Source organism: Eurytemora carolleeae, unplaced genomic scaffold (genome assembly GCF_000591075.1).
Source record: "Eurytemora carolleeae unplaced genomic scaffold, Eaff_2.0 scaffold269, whole genome shotgun sequence".
Taxonomy (NCBI): domain Eukaryota; kingdom Metazoa; phylum Arthropoda; class Copepoda; order Calanoida; family Temoridae; genus Eurytemora; species Eurytemora carolleeae.
The window spans coordinates 93,097-113,687 of record NW_019396245.1 but is presented as its reverse complement, the minus strand read 5'-3'; the positions used below and the strand labels follow the sequence as shown (position 1 = coordinate 113,687).

Here is a 20,591-nt window from a genome sequence, read left to right as displayed (position 1 = left end):
CTCAAAAACAACAATGCACTAAAGATTATATTTTAAACATTTTTTGAGTTGCTAGAGCAATTCAGGTTTAAGATTTATGTTCAATAATTGTAGAAACTAGAAACTGAATTGTTTACCCAGGTGGATTAGATTTGGTACAAATAATAAAAACTCTAGATAATTAATATAGACCTCACGTGCCAGGAGTGCTGATCAATCCAAATAAAAAAGCTATTCAATTATTAGAAACAATTTTATGTGTAAAATACATTTTTGAAATCGCTGAATGCCGTCCAAATTATTTTAAGGCCAAAACATCAGATAACTTTAACTGTTTAATCTGTGTTTGTGAATGGTGTATCCTCATTCTAAGTATTTAACCTTTGAGATCTTGTGACTTGTGCCAAAACAACAGATAACTTTAACTGTTTAATCTGTGTTTGTGAATGGTGTATCCTCATTCTAAGTATTTAACCTTTGAGATCTTGTGACTTGTGCCAAAACGACAGATAACTTTAACTGTTTAATCTGTGTTTGTGAATGGTGTATCCTCATTCTAAATATTTAACCTTTGAGATCTTGTGACTTGTGCCAAAACTCCACAGCCATTCTTTTCCCATCCACCGAATGTGAATGTGTCGGAGGTAAAACTAAATAACTTTTGTTTTATTTATTTTGAAAAATAGTAGAAGAAGAGGTAATGTGTGTACTATATATTCAAAACTAGGGGACTATACACTTAATTTTTCTGTGACATTATCTTTGCAAAGATCTAATTTTAAGTGACCATTTGATTAAAAAAGTACGATTCACAACGGACCTCTTGAAAATCTGGACTGATCAAGTATGAATAAGATATTCATGTTTTTGTTTCTAAATAACTGTTTGTTTTCATTTGTGATTTTTCTCAACAAAAGTGACTTGCACATTTCTTGATTGAGAAACAATGGAGAAATTATCAGAATTAAAAAAAATGAAAGAAATACAAAAACATTATTAATATTAATCAGAATTGGTTTGCAAGAATACCATTGTCAATAGGGCATACTTGAAATCACAATGACATGTCCTTTAATAAGATTTTCCTGAACCATTAAACAGAATCAGGAGAGTAGAAACTACTAATTATAGTTTCTAAACTAGACAGAAGCAGGAGGATAGAAACTACTAATTATAGTTTCTAAACTAGACAGAAGCAGGAGGATAGAAACTACTAATTATAGTTTCTAAACTGGACAGAAGCAGGAGGGTACAAACTGCTAATTATAGTTCATAAACTAGAAAGAAGCAGGAGGGTACAAACTACTAGTTATACTTTATAAACTAGACAGAAGCAGGAGGGTACAAACTACTAGTTATACTTTATAAACTAGACAGAAGCAGGAGGGTACAAACTACTAATTATAGTTTCTAAACTAGACAGAAGCAGGAGGGTACAAACTACTAATTATAGTTCATAAACTAGACAGAAGCAGGAAGGTACAAAATACTAATTATAGTTTATAAACTAGACAGAAGCAGGAGGGTACAAACTACTAATTATAGTTTCTAAACTAGACAGAAACAGGAGGGTACAAACTACTAATTATAGTTTATAAACTAGACAGAAGCAGGAGGGTACAAACTACTAATTATAGTTTCTAAACTAGACAGAAGCAGGAGGGTACAGACTACTAATTATAGTTTCTGAACTAGACAGAAGCAGAAGGGTACAAACTACTAATTATAGTTTCTAAACTAGACAGAAGCAGGAGGGTACAAACTACTAATTTTAGTTTCTAAACTAGACAGAAGCTGGAGGGTACAGACTACTAACTATAGTTTCTAAACTAGACAGAAGCAGGAGGGTACAAACTACTAATTTAATTATAGTTTCTAAACTAGACAGAAGCAGGAGGGTACAAACTACTAATTATAGTTTATAAACTAGACAGAAGCAGGAGGGTACAAACTACTAATTATAGTTTCTAAACTAGACAGAAGCAAAAGGGTACAAACTACTAATTAAAGTTTATAAACTAGACAGAAGCAGGAGGGTACAAGCTACTAATTATAGTTCATAAACTAGACAGAAGCAGGAGGGTACAAACTACTAATCATAGTTTCTAAACTAGACAGAAGCAGGAGGGTACAAACTACTAATTATAGTTTCAAAGGTAGACAGAAGCAGGAGAGTACAAACTACTTACCATAGTTTCTAAACTAGACAGAAGCAGGAGGGTACAAACTACTAAATATAGTTTCAAAGGTAGACAGAAGCAGGAGGGTACAAACTACTAATCATATTTTCTAAACTAGACAGAAGCAGGAGGGTACAAACTACTAATTATAGTTTATAAACTAGACAGAAACAGGAGGATACAAACTGCTAATTATAGTTTCTAAACTAGACAGAAGCAGGAGGGTACAAACTACTAATTATAGTTTATAAACTAGACAGAAACAGGAGGATACAAACTGCTAATGATAGTTTCTCTAAACTAGACAGAAGCAGGAGGGTACAAACTACTAATTATAGTTTCTAAACTAGACAGAAGCAGGAGGGTACAAACTACTAATCATAGTTTCTAAACTAGACAGAAGCAGGAGGGTACAGACTACTAATCATAGTTTCTAAGTACATATATTTCAGGTTTATTATACCTTTCTCTTTTAAAAAGTTTACTGAAGCAGAGTAATATAGCAAAGTTATATAATTCTAACTATATTGTTTTTGTTTTTCGTCTTACAATGAGCAAAACTTTTACGAAATTTTTCTAATTTATTTAGAATTTTATTTAGGAAGATTAGCGGTTTGTGTTAAAATGATAGTTTCTCAACTTGTAAGGTAAAATCTATATATAAGATAAATTATAATAAATAAACGTTAAATTATGTTTGATAAGTAAAATCGTGTTTTTTTTAAGAAGTCTTGAGAGTCGGGTCATTTTCCGAATTTTCTAATTAGCATTTTCTAAAAAATTTTAATCACTATATTTTTGCAACCTGGTTTTGGAAAACTTTAATATTTTAAACTTATACTATTTAATCTAGCAAACTTTATAGTTTGAAATATCTAAGATCTACGACTTTGGGTTGCAAAGAAATAGAGATTAGAAAATCAGAGTTTGTGGCAAAGAATCAATTTGTATTATATCACTTTACCCAAGTAATCAACTTTCTTTATTACCGAATATATTTTTCAGATAAAAAATTTAGAACATGGCAATTTTTAATTTTCCCATGAAAACGATAAAAAGGAATAATTAGGGAGAATGTACAATGTACATTTTACAATGTACATTGTACAGTTAGAAAATTTTATTTTTTTTCGATAGATATTTAAAATTGATAAAGTAGGTTGTTTTGAAATGAATTTTGATGCGATATTCAAAATTAATAAAGTAGGTTGTTTTGAAATGAATTTTGATGCGATATTTAAAATTAATAAAGTAGGTTGTTTTTAAATGAATTTTGATACGATATTTAAAATTAAAAAAGTAGGTTGTTTGAAATGAATTTTGATACGATATTTAAAATTAATAAAGTAGGTTGTTTTGAAATGAATTTTGATATCAAGATTTGTTTAGGCCCCACAGGTCCTCTTGCCTTCTAGGCCAGTTGACAAAGGTAAACTATTGATTTTGTTGACACTTTCCAGTTTTGAAATTCGTTTCTGTCACAAAGGTTTTTTTTATCAATTTCTCAACTAATCTGATTTGCTCTCTTCTTAAACAGTAAAAAAAATACAGTCTATGTTGAACTCAGGCCAATATCTGGAATACAATTCTGAAATACAAAAATCAGGCTTTCGGTGAGAGAGTGTTCCTGTGTGGAGAGATCGAACAGTCCTTTGAAGTATACAAGGAAAGTTTTTTCAAAGTATATTTTATTTTAAAAATTTAGATTTACAGATAAGCTCCAAAAAATTTGTTGGATATATATCTTCATGAAAAACGTGTAGGCGAGGATAAAAACTCCCAAGACATGCGAGGCAACCCCAGATTCAAAGTAAGAATTCCATGCTTACAATGATAACCAGAAAACAATGGAATAGAAAGACGACATTTTAGCAAAACTTGAGTGAATTTGATGTTGTTACAAAGCAAATAGTTTTACTAGACACTTATTTAATCACTAAATTAGTGAAATGGGTCTGTTTTCACTGCACAGTTGTTGTGTCTCATACTCGTGGGACTTTTAAAGTTATTCCTTGATTCTAAGTCGTCTTCCTAATTCAGAGTTTTCTGATTATCACTGTATTTAAAAAATTTTCCATTAAAAATATAAAAAAGATCTTTTTTAGATTTACAGAAAGAGTACAAAAAGACAAGTGCAGAAAATCATATGCACATTGAACTGCACTTCGCAAGTGCGTTGCTTAGAAACTATTCAGGACACTAGGAGTATCAAGGGAGTCTAAGACACTTCATGTGTATATTTTAAGTATCCAGGACACTTGATGTATATTATAAATATCCAGGACACTTTGATGTATATTATATATATCCGGGACACTAGAAGTATCACTATCCAGGACACTTGATGTATATTATAAATATCCAGGACACTTTGATGTATATTATGTATATCCAGGACACTAGAAGTATCAAGGACACTTGATGTATATTATAAATATCCAGGACACTAGAAGTATCTAGAACACTTTGATGTATATTATAAATATCCAGGACACTAGAAATTAAAGGAGTAATAATATATATTCATGAAACCAAGCTTAAATATTACATATGTACATATTTTCGTATGTACATATTGTACTATGTACAATGTGGTAAGAGAATTCATATCGAACAATTGTACCAAGTATACGTCAGTATGCTGTTTTTAAACAGTAACACATGTTTTAGATCCATTTATTTGAAAAATTAGATAGATACACGTATTTTGCAGAACCAACTCAAGCAGAATGAGAGCCAGGAAAGAAATTACTATCATTAATGCATCGAAAACCCGGGTTTGCCCTTTCATCCAAGAACCCCCACTATGTCACTAGTAACCCCCAGGGGTATTAGATGAAAATACAGGGGTCTCCGATTAAAATAGTTAAGTAGGTGGCCGGGTTCCGATGTGATTCAGAAAAGGGGAGTGTTATGAGGTTTCTAATGGACAAATTTGGGTCAGCGATTAAATTCAAGGAGGCTACAGTGAGCGTATCTGGGCCTCAAATGAAAACTGGGATCTCTGATGAATATCTGAGGGTTCTCAACGAGATCTGATCATGAAGGGTTGCCAAAATTTTGTTGATCAGATGATATATTTGCAGACTCACAAAACAAACCTTTAAATTAGTCAAAAACTTGAATTATTTTATTTTCAGAGATCGAATTCTTTTAAGTGGAGATATAGAATCCAATCCCGGTCCTCCACGAAGGTATTGTAAAATTTATATTAGAAACCGACATTTTTAAATATATAAAAACAATCCTCAGCTTTATTTGTAGAATTTACTAACCTCCGTTTTTAAAAGTCTGAAAAATAATGGTTTTGATAAATAAATAAATACAAATAAAATGTTATTCATCGATATATTTGATGTAATAAAAAAGATGTTTAATTTCTTGATAAAAAGCAAATAAAAAGACGACATTTTTTATTTACCACTGTAGCAAACTTAAATTTAGACACCAAAACCTGGGCCGTGTGACTGCAGTGAGGTCCCGAAAAAACTTTGGACCCACTCGGTTCAGCTGTTTTGCCTTATTTGGATAAGTCAAGCATATCAATTTAAAGCATACCGCATATATGCATGTTTAGATCTATAGCTGAGAAAGGTCCAAGTACTGAAGAGAAAGTTGCCTCGATAGAAGCAAGCCTGTCAACTTACGAGGCAAAAATTCAAGGGCTAGGTAAATGTCTTCTAAAAACGGTTAGAAAATCGTTGTCATGGCCAAATTCACAAAAAGCACATTTAAGAGTAAAAATTTCAAATTAACTTATAATTCTTAAAGAATCTAAAATCTAAACATAATTTAAATGTCTAATGTTGTGAGGTAGCAATCTAGCAATCAAAACTTTAAAACTGAATACCGAAATATTAATGGCAAACAACTACATATCTGGCTTCTGGAAACTAAAGTTAAATTAGGAGAACTAAATTTTAATATTTCTGTTTTAATTTCAGAACATGAGATAGAGAGTCAGAAAGACAAATATGAGAAAACAATTGAAGATCTAGGGACTAGGTAAAAAGTTTTAAAAACCAAGAATTTTTAACTTTTGTTTTTAAATTATTTTGTTTAGAATACTGAGCCTTGAAGGCCGGATTGAGGAGATAAAGGATGATGCAACAAATCATAATAAAACTGTACAAGAATCCTTCCTAGAGTCAATGGGTAAAAATTCAATGTCTTACCCCACTCAAACCCGATAAATATCTTTGGGTGTCCCAAAAAAACTGTGCACTAGGGGTATTGAGGAAACAATTTTTGTTCTATTTTACAATCAAGGTTGCATTAGAAAGCTCTATAATTCAGTTATTTCATGATGTAAATTTTCTCCTTCCAGGCCTCATACTTTTTTGTTACAATTAATTATTTGAGCGTAAGTCGAAAATCGACTTCCCGGATTTTTCAAATTTTCGATTTTTTACGTCTCATTTTCTTTTGTTCCTAAAGTAAATAAAATAAATTATTTTAGTAAGTTAAAAAGATTTTAATAAGTTAAAAAATAAAGATTTTCGAAATTTTTATTTTAAATCATAAGCTTTTAATCTTAGGTTCCATTTTTTACACCAATTTCGGATCAGAGATCATAACTTGATCAGCGATCATTACTTTTGGAGCTATAGAAATGAAAATAAAATATGCATTACAAAAACGGAAAGAAAGCTACGAATACCTTGCCCAGACCACAAAAATAATTTTTTAACCCTATTTTGACACCCATGACGCTGTTTGTGTGCTATTTATATAATTTGACCTCCTAAAATGACCCCTTAGAATAAAATTGGCGGATGACATTAGCGGTCAATTTGCTATGTAGTTTGGACCCGCCTAACCAGAGTTGGTTGTTATGATTGGTTGGCCCATTATAGGCGAATAAGAATTGTAAATAAATAGATGGATGTACACTGTACAGTACAGTGTTCATGTTAAACAAAACAATGCTGATAAATCATGAATAAGGTAAGGAGGGGGTATATCCACCTTGATTGTAAAACTAGAGAGAAAATTGTTTCCTCAGTAACTACTACCCCTACTGCACAGTTTTGCTCAGCATTGCTTATTTTTAATAAATGCATGGTATTGTTTAACTCGGCTTGGATTTGAAATATGTACATGAAATATGTACATGAAATATGTATATGAAAAAAACTTTGCATAATTGGTCCAGTTCTAACTTTCAGAGTTAGAAATGGACCAAGTGTTAGTTTTGGAACTAATTTACCCTGCAATAAGCAAGACTATGCAGGACTGGGTCCTGACATTTTATTATTCTAAAATAAAACAAAATTAACCCCCTTTTTACGTTAGAATAATATTTTTAATTGAGCATAGTATGTTTTCCATGTTTTATAAAAAATTTATTTGCTGAATCACATCATTGTTTGCTTAAATATTGTTTTAAAATATTTTTTTTAGAGAAGTTGAAGGAGGAATCCCGCGAAAAAATCCTTGAAATCAGGTTTTGATTATTGATAAATTTCAGTTTTCGTAAAATTTAGAAATATAAATTTAATTTTTCAGTGAAAGAATAAGTGGAATAAGTGAAGAGTGTAACAGGTGTTTTACATTACATTTTAAGGATAAAAATATAAAGTTTAAAATTACATATTTTGCATATTAAGATTTTAAAGATGGCCGTTTATGGCTCTTTCAAAGATGGCCGTTTACGACTCTTTCAAAGATCGCCATTTATGGCTCTTTCAAAGATGGCCGTCTCTCGCCATCTTTTTATTTTTATTTTTTTATCTTCAAACATTTCTGCTATTGGATCTGGATTTAAAAATAGAAAATATAAAAACAAAGAAAAATATTTAGGTTTTTAAAACCAACATCTGTTGTTTAGAGGAAGTGAGGAGTATGGCGGAAAGTTTGCTAAAGTTGAAGAGAACTTTAATATTCTGCAGGTTGGACTCAGGGATATTCAGGAGGATAACCATGACAAGGTATACGGAGCTAGTCCCAATAAACTCAAACTTAAAGGGACTGTAAAAATTATTTTAAGTGAACCTTCATAAACCAAGTAGCATGTTGGATATTTGTCTGATCAATTAAAATATCTATATGGTTTTTAGGTGAAAAATCTTTTTTTCATTCGTGGATTTTTTGCAATAAATAAATTAAGATAATCTTCCACATTATTGATCGGTTAAAGGTTTCAATGGTACCGTTGTAAATTGGGCATGTCCCTCTTTAAAGGGGGGTCACTTAAATTTACGACAGTAGTCCCTTTAATTAGCGACTTTTAAATTGATTGTCAGGCACGACTTTAATTCCATACTTAAAATAATAAACATCACGGCCGGGCTCATGATTAAGAAAGGTGTTACTTAATTCCTTTATTCATTGCAGTGCATCTTTTGGAAATCTATACAAACTAATATTAATATGCATTAACCTCTGACGAATTCTTTTCTGCCGGAACATTATTGAATTTTTTTTTTTCAGTTGGATAAAATAGTTAGTGAGACGAACAAAACCAAAGAAATAATGGGTTGGCTTGAAGGCAGGGTAAAGGACAGGTAATCTAAGGGACTGTTTAGTGTTTTTGCAGTATTCATCCTAAATTATCTTTTAAAGTTATTTTTAAAGGGTTTACACAATTTTTGTCTTAAATTTGAATATTTTTAAAAGATATTTAAAAATCAAACTTTTCTTTTTAAAGTACAAATACATAATATTAACTTTATAAAAATATATTCAGTAAAGTTGAATATACTGGTAAAATCCATGAGTTGGCTCATGTATCTCGGGAGCAGGTATTTATAATATACAAAACATTATAAAGTAGAATAGTTATAACGTCGCTCGGATTTTTTTGTTTTCAGCGCATATTGTATTTCTAAAATATGCGCTGAAAACTTTCACAGAATCAGTCAAAACAATTTTACAATTAAGGTACAAAATCTGCTGGGCCATTACTAATTACCAGGTTAAACGAAGACGACAATCGTTTGCCTTATGCTCTTCTTAACCCTAATTACGAACATTATCTTCAACATTACGATTATTTTGTTCAAACACGAACATTGTGTTCAAAATTACAAACAATTTCTTCAAAAATACGAACATATTGTTTAAAATTAAGAACATTAAGTTTAAAATTAAGAACATTAAGTTTACAATTACGAACAAAATGCCCTTTTTCTACTGATTTATTTTTCTGATTTTTGTCACAATAACCGTCTAAGTAAAGGTATTGAGTTTTTGCCACAAACTCAAATTTGAGGATCCCTATTCCTTTGCAACCTGATGGTGTAAACTTTTGATATTTCAAATTTAGATTAATTGGTATAACATAATTCATAGTTTGAAATATCTAAGGTCTACGATATTTGATTGCAAAGATATAAGGATTAGAAGACAGTTCCTTTACGTTTAGTTTAAAATGAATCATTTAATAAAGAGGGTTTAGCCTTACGTATGGAGAATTGTAAGATTACAATAATTCAGATAGAAAAACACATCAATATATTTATCAGGGACTAAAATATTTTCCTCAGAGGGACTGGGGAAATAAAGTCATATCTCTTTTTTTACTTTTACTTTTTTTGTTAATTTATCAAATTTTAGAGGCGTGAGTACAAAGCTAAATTTTTGGACATGGACACTGAGTACACGAGACTAAAGGTAGTTTTTTTATTTCTTTAGACACAATGTTTTTCTGCTTTAAAATAAAAATTTAAATTTTAAAATGACTTTCTCATTAAGTTCTATACTATGGGACGGTATGACAGAAAAGTAGAAATATTTGTAATTTGAAAATTATTTGTCTAAAATTTAATGACAAATGTCCCAGTTATCATCAAATCTAAAGACTCTTATCTATTTGGTGCTTTATTGCTAGTGTTGCTGGCTGATAAAAAAAATGTTAAATTCAATTTTGATCTAGGAGAGAATGGAGACGATGAACCAGATGTTGGATGAAGTTCAGGTGAAAAATATAAGTTGACTATTGTAGATTTAAAAATATACATTTATACGTTCGTTCATTGTACACAATTTTATCTTTTTTATTTGTCTTATCCTAACAAAAGATTGATTCAAGGTTTTAATATTTAGAATTAGATGGGTGTGAGGGTTGTTTGTTTTTATCATAAACAAATTGTCAAAGCTTCAAAATTATGTGAAAAATGTGAATTTTAATAAAGCATAAACCTACAAAATTGAACCATTTATAAATTAAATGAAAATAATACTATTTTAATTTGTCGACTTTGCGCACTCCTAAGTAAATTGTCTTGAATTTCTAAATTTAAAAACCCTACATACTAAATTGATCCTATCTGGAGGTTTCAATTAAATTCTAAATGAATTGTAAAGGTAGCTTGAAAAATACTAAATATTGGAAAGAAACTAGCTTCAGCTTTAAAGGTGTATTATGTAACATTTACTGTATTTCAAGATGTTGCCTGCATTAACTGCATTAACATTAATTTTCAGGAGAAACTTTATGAATTTGAGCAGAATAAAAAGAATAATCTTATTTTCCACGGTGTACTGGCAGAACATCCAGAAACTTCGGACAGGTCTTCATTTAAAGGGAGAGTTTACAATTTTGAAATCAGATTTTGAACTTTGTCTTTGGACTTTAAAACTTCACGGACAGAATACCCTGTTCAGAAACGTTTTTATAATTTTGATTGTTAAAAGTAATTTTTGTCATCGAAACAGTTGCAATAAATTTATTTTTTGGAAAGACAAATGAGTAAAATATGATATTATAAAAGAAAAAACACTTTTGTATATTAAATCTTACATTTCAGACAATTAATTTCCCCTTCTTTAAGATTCAACCTTAAACGATGCCAGCCATCTTGTTTTTTTAGTTGAAAACCAAATAAACAACTATTTTTAACTATGTATGAACCTTAATTTTAATATTTTTCAGGCCTTTAATTATTGAATTGATATTTTAGTTCTAATCTTTATTTTTACTAAAGGACTTGAGTTTTTGCCACAAACTCTGATTTTCTAATCTCTATATCTTTGTAACCCAATGTCGTAGACCTTAGATATTTCAAACTATTAATAGTTATAGATAAAATAATCTAAGTTTGAAAAATCAAAGGTTTGCGCCATCAGGTTGCAAAGATATTGGGATTAGAAGATTAGAGTTTGTGGCAAAATCTCAATTCCTTTATGAACCGAATATTTAGAACAGTTGTAAACTTGCAAAAATCTAAATGGAAATTTAAACGTTTTAGGCGATACCGTTAAAAAAATATGTGAAACATAGTTTTTTTAACACCAATCAATCAAATCTAAATTATTTTCTTTAAAAAATGTTATTATCATTTTGGTAAAATAGGGAAACGACATTTTTTAAAGACCGTTATACGTTACTAGTTAAAAAATATTTTAAGAATTCTAATAACTCTGAAAGATCTTTTTAAATTGAATGAGATGTCCAAAAAATGGTTAAATTGAATGAGATGTCCAAAAAATGTTTAAATTCAATGAGATGTCCAAAAAATGTTTAAATTCAATGAGATGTCCAAAAAATGTTTAAATTCAATGAGATGTCCAAAAAATGTTAAAATTCAATGAGATGTCCAAAAAATGTTTAAATCGAACGAAATCCACAGATCAGTTTCAAATTAATGAGCTATGATATATCATCACTAAAATTTAGTTTTTTCACAAGAAAATGGATTTACGGATTTTTTATGTTCTTTGTTCAATAACATATTTTTGAATCTAGTTTACGTATTAACATTTTTTATATTTAACTAGCAAACTTTTTTTAGTGTTGTGTAAAGCTTGTCTATTTGATTTGCTCACCTCTGTATGTTTTCTAGTTTGAATCAGAAAGTTGCTCATATCATTAAATCAAATATCAGCATTAAGCGAGAAATCCCAATCTCTAAAGCAAGTCGGGTCTTCACAGGTATTATAATTTTCCCTTAGGTTGCTTTATATAACTAGGCCAATTAGGTTTTCAATAATAAATCATTTCTGTTTTCATTCATGAAAATAGAAAATATTATTTCCTCCCCCCCCCCCCCCCCTGCTTGTGTAAAGAATTCAGGGGGGGAGCCAACTTTATAGTCGAATAAATCTACTTTAGCATGAAACCTTTACCACCAAACATTAACTTTACTACGGAGGGATAAAATACATAAACTATTATTACATATTTTTCTTCTGCTAAATTTGTTTTTAATACAACTAACGGAACAGTAATATAATAGTAACTAGCAAATTTAAAACTTCAAATTTTAAATTTATATTCTGATATGTGAAGATAAATATAAAATTACTGTGCTTAACGTTTTCTATAAAAGTAAGAAAATCCATTTAAAAAAAATATTAGAGAAACTGTTATATACGTTTAATAGATTTTTACTTTTTCCACATACAAATTAAATATCATACAAACGTCATTTTAATTTTTTAAATATAAATAATATAAATACCTAAACTCTTAATCTTCATAAAATGAATTAGGACATAATAGAAGTTTCAAGTGCTCCGGTAACCCAAAGTGATCTCACGTAAAAAGAAGAGAATTTTGCCAAAAATCTTTTTAATTTCCTGGGATAGTTTTTTTTACATCAACCCTATTTGTTGTTTAGGTCCGGATGTAAGAGGAACACGACCCGTCCTGGTTACGTTTGAAAGTTTTAAAGACCGGGACGAGGTTCTCAGAAAAGCTCGAATGCTCAAGGAAAGGATTATTTCAGTTGTATTATTGTACAAAGCACATTTCAAAAATATTTGCCACAAACTCAAAGTCCCTTTATCTTTGCAACATGATGATATAAACTTTTGATATTTGAAACTTAGATGATTTAATCTGACAAAATTCATAATTTAAAATATCAAAGGTCTACGACATTCGGTTGAAAAGATATTGGGATTAGAAAATCAGAGTTTGTTACAAAGACTCAATTTGTTTTCTTTCAAAATACATTCCTTTATAAAAAGCTGGCTACGTCCTCGAGTTTTGCATTAAATTCATTTGGAGTTTATGGAAATTGAGTCTTTGCCACAAATTTGCCAAAAACTCAAAATTCTATTCCTCATGCCTTTGCAATCAGATCGTGTAAACCTTCGATATTTCAAACATGGATTATTTGATCTGGAAGAATTCATAGTTTGAAATATCTAAGCTCTACGACATTGTGTTGCAAAGATATAAAGTTAAGAGAATCTAAGTTTGTGTTAAAAACTCAATTCTCTTCCACTGGTTCCAATTTTTCTGAGAGTAAATGATATTCCTAACTACGCAAGCCTGCAATCTGCATAAATGTTGAAAGATTAGTCGGATACAAAGAAAAAACAGCTTTTATAAATGAATGTGCATACAAGGACATCAGTTTAATTTCAAATAAAATAATCTTAAAAGAAAGCGAATATTCATGTAGAAGAGGATCTCAGGTAAATTTTTAGATTTTACTTTAGCAGAATGTAAATTGTAAAATAATCATCTTTTACAACAAAATTTCAAACATTTGATTTACATATATAATTTCTAGTTCAGGAAAAAAATAATTAAATCTTAGATATTTGAATATTTTTTATATTTGAATGTTAATTTATTTTAGCAAGCGAACCCGTGAGAATAGAAATGAATTAAGGAAATTCATGAGACAGGTGACTTTAAAAGAACTATAACTATAATTCTAAGTGAACCTCCATTTCAGTATGGTAATGCCCGATTAACAACGGTACCTTAAAAACGTTGTCCCTTTCAGAATATTAGAGCAAAGTTTCTCCTATCTATTTATATGTTTCTCCATATCCTATCTATTTATATGTTTCTCCATATACTATCTATTTATATGTTTCTCCATATCCTATCTATTTATATGTTTCTCCATATCCTATCTATTTATATGTTTTTCTATATTCTATCTATTTATATGTTTCTCCATATCCTATCTATTTATATGTTTTTCTATATCCTATCTATTTATATGTTTCTCCATATCCTATCTATTTATATGTTTTTCTATATCCTATCTATGTATGTGTATTTCAAATAATGAGGTAACCTTAGCAGAAATCTAACATTTAAAATTGAATAAGTTCAGATGTTATAATAAAATAACTGATGCAAGAAAATCATTAAGATCCTCTTTAAACCACGTTATCTTCTGCTCTAATTACAAAATTAGCAATGACGACCTATTTTTGCCAATTTCATATTTTTTTTATTGTAATGAATGAACTCAGTTGGATTGGTGGCATTGTTCAATTTACATTGTATCCTTTAAACCTTTAAAGCTTGATCCAGGATAAATATGTCATTCTCTTTTTTTAGATTTAAAATGACTATTTTCAATTGTTGGTTTTCTAGTAAGTGACTCGCGAATTTATGCAAAACAAACAACGAAGGAAACTAAGAGAATTTATATTATTTTAGGAGAGTGCATTCTCATTGTTACTCTGATATAGGATTAAATTGTACATAGAGCTCTCTAAATTGTACATAGAGCTCTCTAAATTGTACACTACATAGAGCTCTCTAAATTGTATATAGAACTCTCTAAATTGTACACTACATAGAGCTCTCTAAATTGTACATGGAGCTCTCTAAATTGTACACTATATAGAGCTCTCTAAATTGTTCATAGAGCTCTCTAAATTGTACATAGAGCTCTCTAAATTGTACATAGAGCTCTCTAAATTGTACATAGAGCTCTCTAAATTGTACATAGAGCTCTCTAAATTGTACATAGAACTCTCTAAATTGTACACTATATAGAGCTCTCTAAATTGTACATAGAGCTCTCTTAATTGTGGGTCACTTGAACTCACGTTCTACAGTCTCTTTAAGATACTTAACTTAAAGGGACTGTAGGCGTAGTTCAAATGACCCTCCATGAAAATTTGAACAGTCAAAGGTTTAAACTGATAAACCAATAAATAAATTGATATGTCCATTTGTAAAACAATAGAAGGCGTCGGTGATAGTAGACTGTAAGTATGGTTGATTAATTGATTGATAATGGACTGTGAGGCCGGTTGATTAATTGATAGGTAGGCTCGTTGCCTTGTTGACTTATCTCATCTACTCTAGACGCAGCTAGTTACAAACATACATAGAAATCCGTATATTTTAAACCTACAATAATGGTAGGTATAAATAATTTAAATGACAATGTTAATAAAATTAATGACAATGTTAATATTGTTGGGTATTTAGTAATGTAACTTACTAGCATTCCTTGTCGGAGTAAAAAAGGAGTGATTAAGGGTTTCAGGGTTTGATGGGATAGTTTAAAACATTTATAAATACTTCTGAAATATAAACCCGATTGCTTAAGTGGAATTAACAGTTGATTGCAAACTTATTTATAAATTTAATCTTTCACCTGGTAAAACGTTTCACTCTTTATTGTTTCTTTGTTGGAGAGTACGATGAATTTGAGTGGGGACTGGCTTTGGTTTGGAGATTTGTCTCCGATTGGGTTTTGGTAAAGACGACTTACGGTAAAGGTGGAGGGTTCAGAAGATGTATTTAATTGGTCTACACCATTTTATTAAATTCTTGACATTAGATTTTAAAAATCGTCTTGAGCACTTGAACCGTGATAACTCCTAATTACAAGGACTGTATTCTATATTTCAATAATTTTTTAAAAAGTAAATTTCTTGAAGAGTCAAGATGATTCGTTTCCAGTCGAAAAGTTTTTTCAATTTGCGAACATTTATCATGATAACGTTAATAGTGCGTAGTTTTATAACAACTGTTTTCTTATCTGTTCATCCGTCGAAATGATTCAAAATCAATTTCACGAAAAACATAAAATACTAAAAGTAAATTGTAAATTTTAGCAAGCGTACTTTTTTGTATTTGTAATCAATATTATAAATCATTTATTTTGCTTTAAACCTATCAACTAATTCAGCTGAACTGTTCCTTAAAAAAGCTCTGTATTATTATTTGAATTATTATTATGAATAGGGCAGTTCACAGTTTGTTCTGCTATATAAAAATAAAATAATGTGTTGAACAAGAAAATGTACTCTAAAGATCCCAAAAATACAAAAAAGTTAATATTTTCTCGATCGGTTGATAATTAATAAACCCTTCCCTCTTTTTAACCTTTAACACGCTTGAAAATATCTAATTTGATTTAATTACTTTGATCAATTTGATTATTTATGATTTTATTTGATATCAAATTTAGATAAGAAAGGCGAATCCTGAAAGAAACTGTTTTCTGCAGTACGATAAACTATACTTAGGTAATTTGAAAAGTACATTTGTAAGTTGTTGAATCAAATATTTCTTTTTTAAATGTTAAATCAAAAACTCGCCTTCCAGCACAACAAAGTTTATGTTTAGACAACAAGGTTTATGTTTAGACAACAACGTTTATGTTTAGACAACAATATTTATGTTTAGACAACAAGGTTTATGTTTAGACAAGAAGATTTATGTTGAGACAATAAGATTTATGTTTAGACAACAAGATTTATGTTAAGACAACAATGTTTATGTTTAGACAACAAGATCTACGTTTAGACAACAACGTTTAATTTTTAGACAACAATATTTATGTTTTGACAACAAGATCTATGTTTAGACAACAAGGTTTATGTTTAGACAACAAGGTTTATGTTTAGACAACAAGATCTATGTTTAGACAACAATATTTATGTTGACAACAAGATTTATGTTTAGACAACAAGATTTATGTTTAGACAACAAGAATTATGTTTAGACAAAAAAAATATGTTTAGAAAACAAGAATTATGTTTAGACAACAAAATTTATGTTTAAGCAACAAGATATATGTTTAGACAACATGATTTATGTTTAGACAACAAAATTTATGTCTAGACAACAAAATTTATATTGAGACAAAAAGATTTATGTTTAAATAACATGATTTATGTTTAGACAACAAAATTTATGTTTAGACAACAAGATTTATGTTTAGACAACAAGATTTATGTTTAGACAACAAGATTTATGATCAGACAAAAAAGATTTATGTTCAAACAATAAGACTGGAGACACATACAAGGAGGCTGAAATAAATAAATGTTTAGAAATATATTTAAGAATAAAACGTTAGATATATATTTATATATATATATACATGTTTAGACAACAAGATCAATGTTTAGACAACAACGTTTATTTTTAGACAACAAGATTTATGTTGACAACAAGATTTATGTTTAGACAAGATCTATGCTTAGACAACGACGTTTATTTTTAGACAACAAGATTTATGTTGACAACAAGATTTATGTTTAGACAACAAGGTTTATGTTTAGACAACAAGATTTATGTCTAGACAACAATATTTATGTTGACAACAATATTTATGTTTAGACAACAATATTTATGTTGACAATAAGATTTATGTTTAGAGAACAAGATTTATGTTGACAACAAGATTTATGTTTAGACAACAAGATCTATGTTTAGACAACAATATTTATGTAACAATAAGATTTATGTTTAGACAACAATATTTATGTTGACAACAAGATTTATGTTTAGACAACAAGGTTTATGTTTAGACAACAATATTTATGTTTAGACAACAAGATTTATGTTGAAAACAAGATTTATGTTTAGACAACAAGATCTATGTTTAGACAACAATATTTATGTAACAATAAGATTTATGTTTAGACAACAATATTTATGTAACAATAAGATTTATGTTTAGACAACAACATTTATGTAACAATAAGATTTATGCTTAGACAACAATATTTATGTAACAATAAGATTTATGTTTAGACAACAATATTTATGTTGACAATAAGATTTATGTTTAAACAACAATATTTATGTAACAATAAGATTTATGTTTAGACAACAATATTTATGTTGACAATAAGATTTATGTTTAGACAACAATATTTATGTTGACAATAAGATCTATGTTTAGACAACAAGATCTATGTGTACAATGAAGTTCTTGCACAGGTTGTAGAACATACTGAGAGTGTCAGGTAAATTTTCAAATCAAATCATATTTTTATTTTATTTTTTATTCTGGGAGGGTTTTCTGCTGGATCTTGATATCTAGTTCATATCATTTTATTGTTGATATCTACGTAGGTAGGGTTGCTATCCACTTGGAATTTTTTCTTATTCGGTTTCGATATCGACATAGTTTCTGTTGTATCTGGTTTGTAGTAAGGAAGGATATCCATAACAAGATTATAAATTTGATAAATATTTCCAGAGCTGGGAAATTTAGAATGGTGGATATCGGGATTAATGCTTGATCCACTCTTTTTCTTAATCTCCAGATTAAATATTGCTTTGTGGTCCTCATGAATTGAATCTCCAGATTAATTAACAGATCGGGTTTAAGGATATCACATTCTAAAGTTTTCAGCTCTGAAGTGTTTATTATATCTAAATTTGGAATGATAATCTATAATTTCTAGGTTTTATATCCACCTAGAGTCTTTAGTATTTCGGTTAAATGTCCAACTAGTTTTTATTATATCTAGGTGTCCACCTAGCTTCTTTAATATCTAGGTTAGATATCCACTTAGTTTCTATGATATCTAGGTTGGATATACACCAATATTAAATAATATTTAGTCTTTATATTCATCTAGTTTCTATAAAATCTAGATTGGGTACAAGCTAGTTTCTATAATATCTAGATTTTAAATCCACCTGGTTTATATAATATGGAATTTCGAAATCCAACTAGTTTTTATTATATCTAGGTTGGATATCAAGCTAGTTTCTATAATATTTAGGTTGGATATCAACCTGGTTTATACAATATCCATGTTGGATATCCAATTAGTTTTTATTATAACTAGGTTGGATATCCACCTAGTTTCTATAATATCTAGGTTGGATATTAAACTATTTTCTATAATATCTAGGTTTTATATTCACCTAGTTTCTATAATATTTAGATTGGATATCCAACTAGTTTCTATAATATCTAGGTTTGGAGAGATGATATCTAGACCTGGATCTTCTATGGTTGGATCTCTACCTAGTTTCTATGGACCTAGTAGACCAGGTTCAAGAACAGGATCTAGACCTGCCTCAGGTGAAAACAATAAAAATATAAACCTTTTTCCATGGTTTGTATTTCCAATAACCTAAAGGAGTAAAAGATTCTCTTTCTGTTAAAAAAAAAATTATTTGACAATATTTTGGAAACGATCCTAAAAAACAGGTACCCTGCAAAGTCCCTTGTATCTCCGATGTATAACTTCAGTATTGGATAGTGTTTAGCTTTACTCACTTAACTCAATCTACTGAGTAAACTTTAGAATGGATGGGCTTAACGGTTTAAACTAGTGAAATTGTCCATCCCTGGACCATTGAGGACAATTAATCCTTGAACATGAATGAAACGGTCACTGTACTTGCCAGGCTACATTTGTTGCATAAAACGTGCTGGGTCGACTCTACACAGATTTGTCCCGACTGGACAGTACGAGACTGAATGCATATACAGTACATGTTGTACCGGCTTGGATCATGCAAGTTTTAGAGTGGTGTGCGGCATACATCGTCTAGGGTTGAACCGCTAAGGGGGGAGAGGAACCGACTGAGCTAGTTGTAAACAGATTTTGAATTTAAAAGTATTTAGGTGCAGGAGGAGGTAGAGGAGACAGTTCTACCAGTAGTATACCTAAACTACCTCCATTAAACAAGCAGCACTCCATCTCCCTCCCTAGTATGGTTGACTACGTAGATCCTAGAGATGTCAAGCTTAATGAACTAGAACGAGTCATTAATCAATATCAGGTTAGAATCACAACAGAGGTTTTTGGTTTGTAGTTTAGTTTGAGGCTTCGGTCGGGGTTGGGATATATTATTTTTTTCTGCCAAGAGTCAACTCAATATCCACTTGCTAGCTGATGTAGCAACCAACTATATATCTATGAAATGTTAGCTGATGTAACGACCAACTATATATCTATGGAATGTAAGCTGATGTAACGACCAACTATATATCTAGGAAAGGTTGGCTGATGTATCGACCAACTATATATATATAGGAAAGGTTAGCTGATGTAACGACCAACTATATATCTATGGAATGTAAGCTGATGTAACGACCAACTATATATCTATGGAATGTAAGCTGATGTAATGACCAACTATATATCTAGGAAAGGTTGGCTGATGTATCGACCAACTATATATATATAGGAAAGGTTAGCTGATGTAACGACCAACTATATATCTAGGAAAGGTTAGCTGATGTAACAACCAACTATATATCTATGGAATGTTAGCTGATGTAACGACCAACTATATATCTAGGAAAGGTTAGCTGATGTAACGACAAACTATATATCTAGGAAAGGTTAGCTGATGTAACAACCAACTATATATCAATGGAATGTTAGCTGATGTAACGACCAACTATATATCTAGGAAAGGTTAGCTGATGTAACGACCAACTATATATCTAGGAAAGGTTAGCTGATGTAACGACCAACTATATATCTAGGAAAGGTTAGCTGATGTAACGACCA

At 29.9% G+C, this 20,591-nt stretch overlaps 1 protein-coding gene across 1 annotated transcript; it reads left to right on the top strand.

Annotated features, from left to right (window-relative positions):
- Window positions 1-387: 387 nt before the first annotated feature.
- LOC111699245 (uncharacterized) lies at window positions 388-20,538 on the top strand. The gene is made up of 26 exons (XM_023469857.1): window positions 388-623; window positions 2,761-2,806; window positions 3,549-3,588; window positions 3,766-3,825; window positions 3,923-3,969; window positions 5,300-5,353; window positions 5,737-5,828; window positions 6,104-6,164; window positions 6,223-6,314; window positions 7,563-7,605; window positions 7,668-7,703; window positions 7,990-8,089; window positions 8,592-8,665; window positions 8,848-8,902; window positions 9,717-9,773; window positions 10,036-10,077; window positions 10,587-10,672; window positions 11,945-12,033; window positions 12,722-12,813; window positions 13,495-13,526; window positions 13,694-13,742; window positions 16,286-16,343; window positions 18,011-18,074; window positions 19,041-19,147; window positions 19,697-19,854; window positions 20,491-20,538. Exons 2-26 carry the CDS (start codon window positions 2,784-2,786, stop codon window positions 20,536-20,538), a joined length of 1,659 nt encoding a protein of 552 aa, XP_023325625.1. The 5' UTR covers window positions 388-623; window positions 2,761-2,783.
- The last annotated feature ends 53 nt before the right edge of the window (window positions 20,539-20,591 follow it).

Bases quoted from the DNA above. Each gene is read 5' to 3' on its own strand.
- LOC111699245 (XM_023469857.1), top strand. From the start codon at position 2,784: ATGATAGTTTCTCAACTTGTAAG. The intron at 9,774-10,035 runs GTAGTTTTTTTA...ATTTTGATCTAG, and splicing joins CTGAGTACACGAGACTAAAG to GAGAGAATGGAGACGATGAA. The intron at 19,148-19,696 runs GTGAAAACAATA...AAAAGTATTTAG, and splicing joins AGGATCTAGACCTGCCTCAG to GTGCAGGAGGAGGTAGAGGA.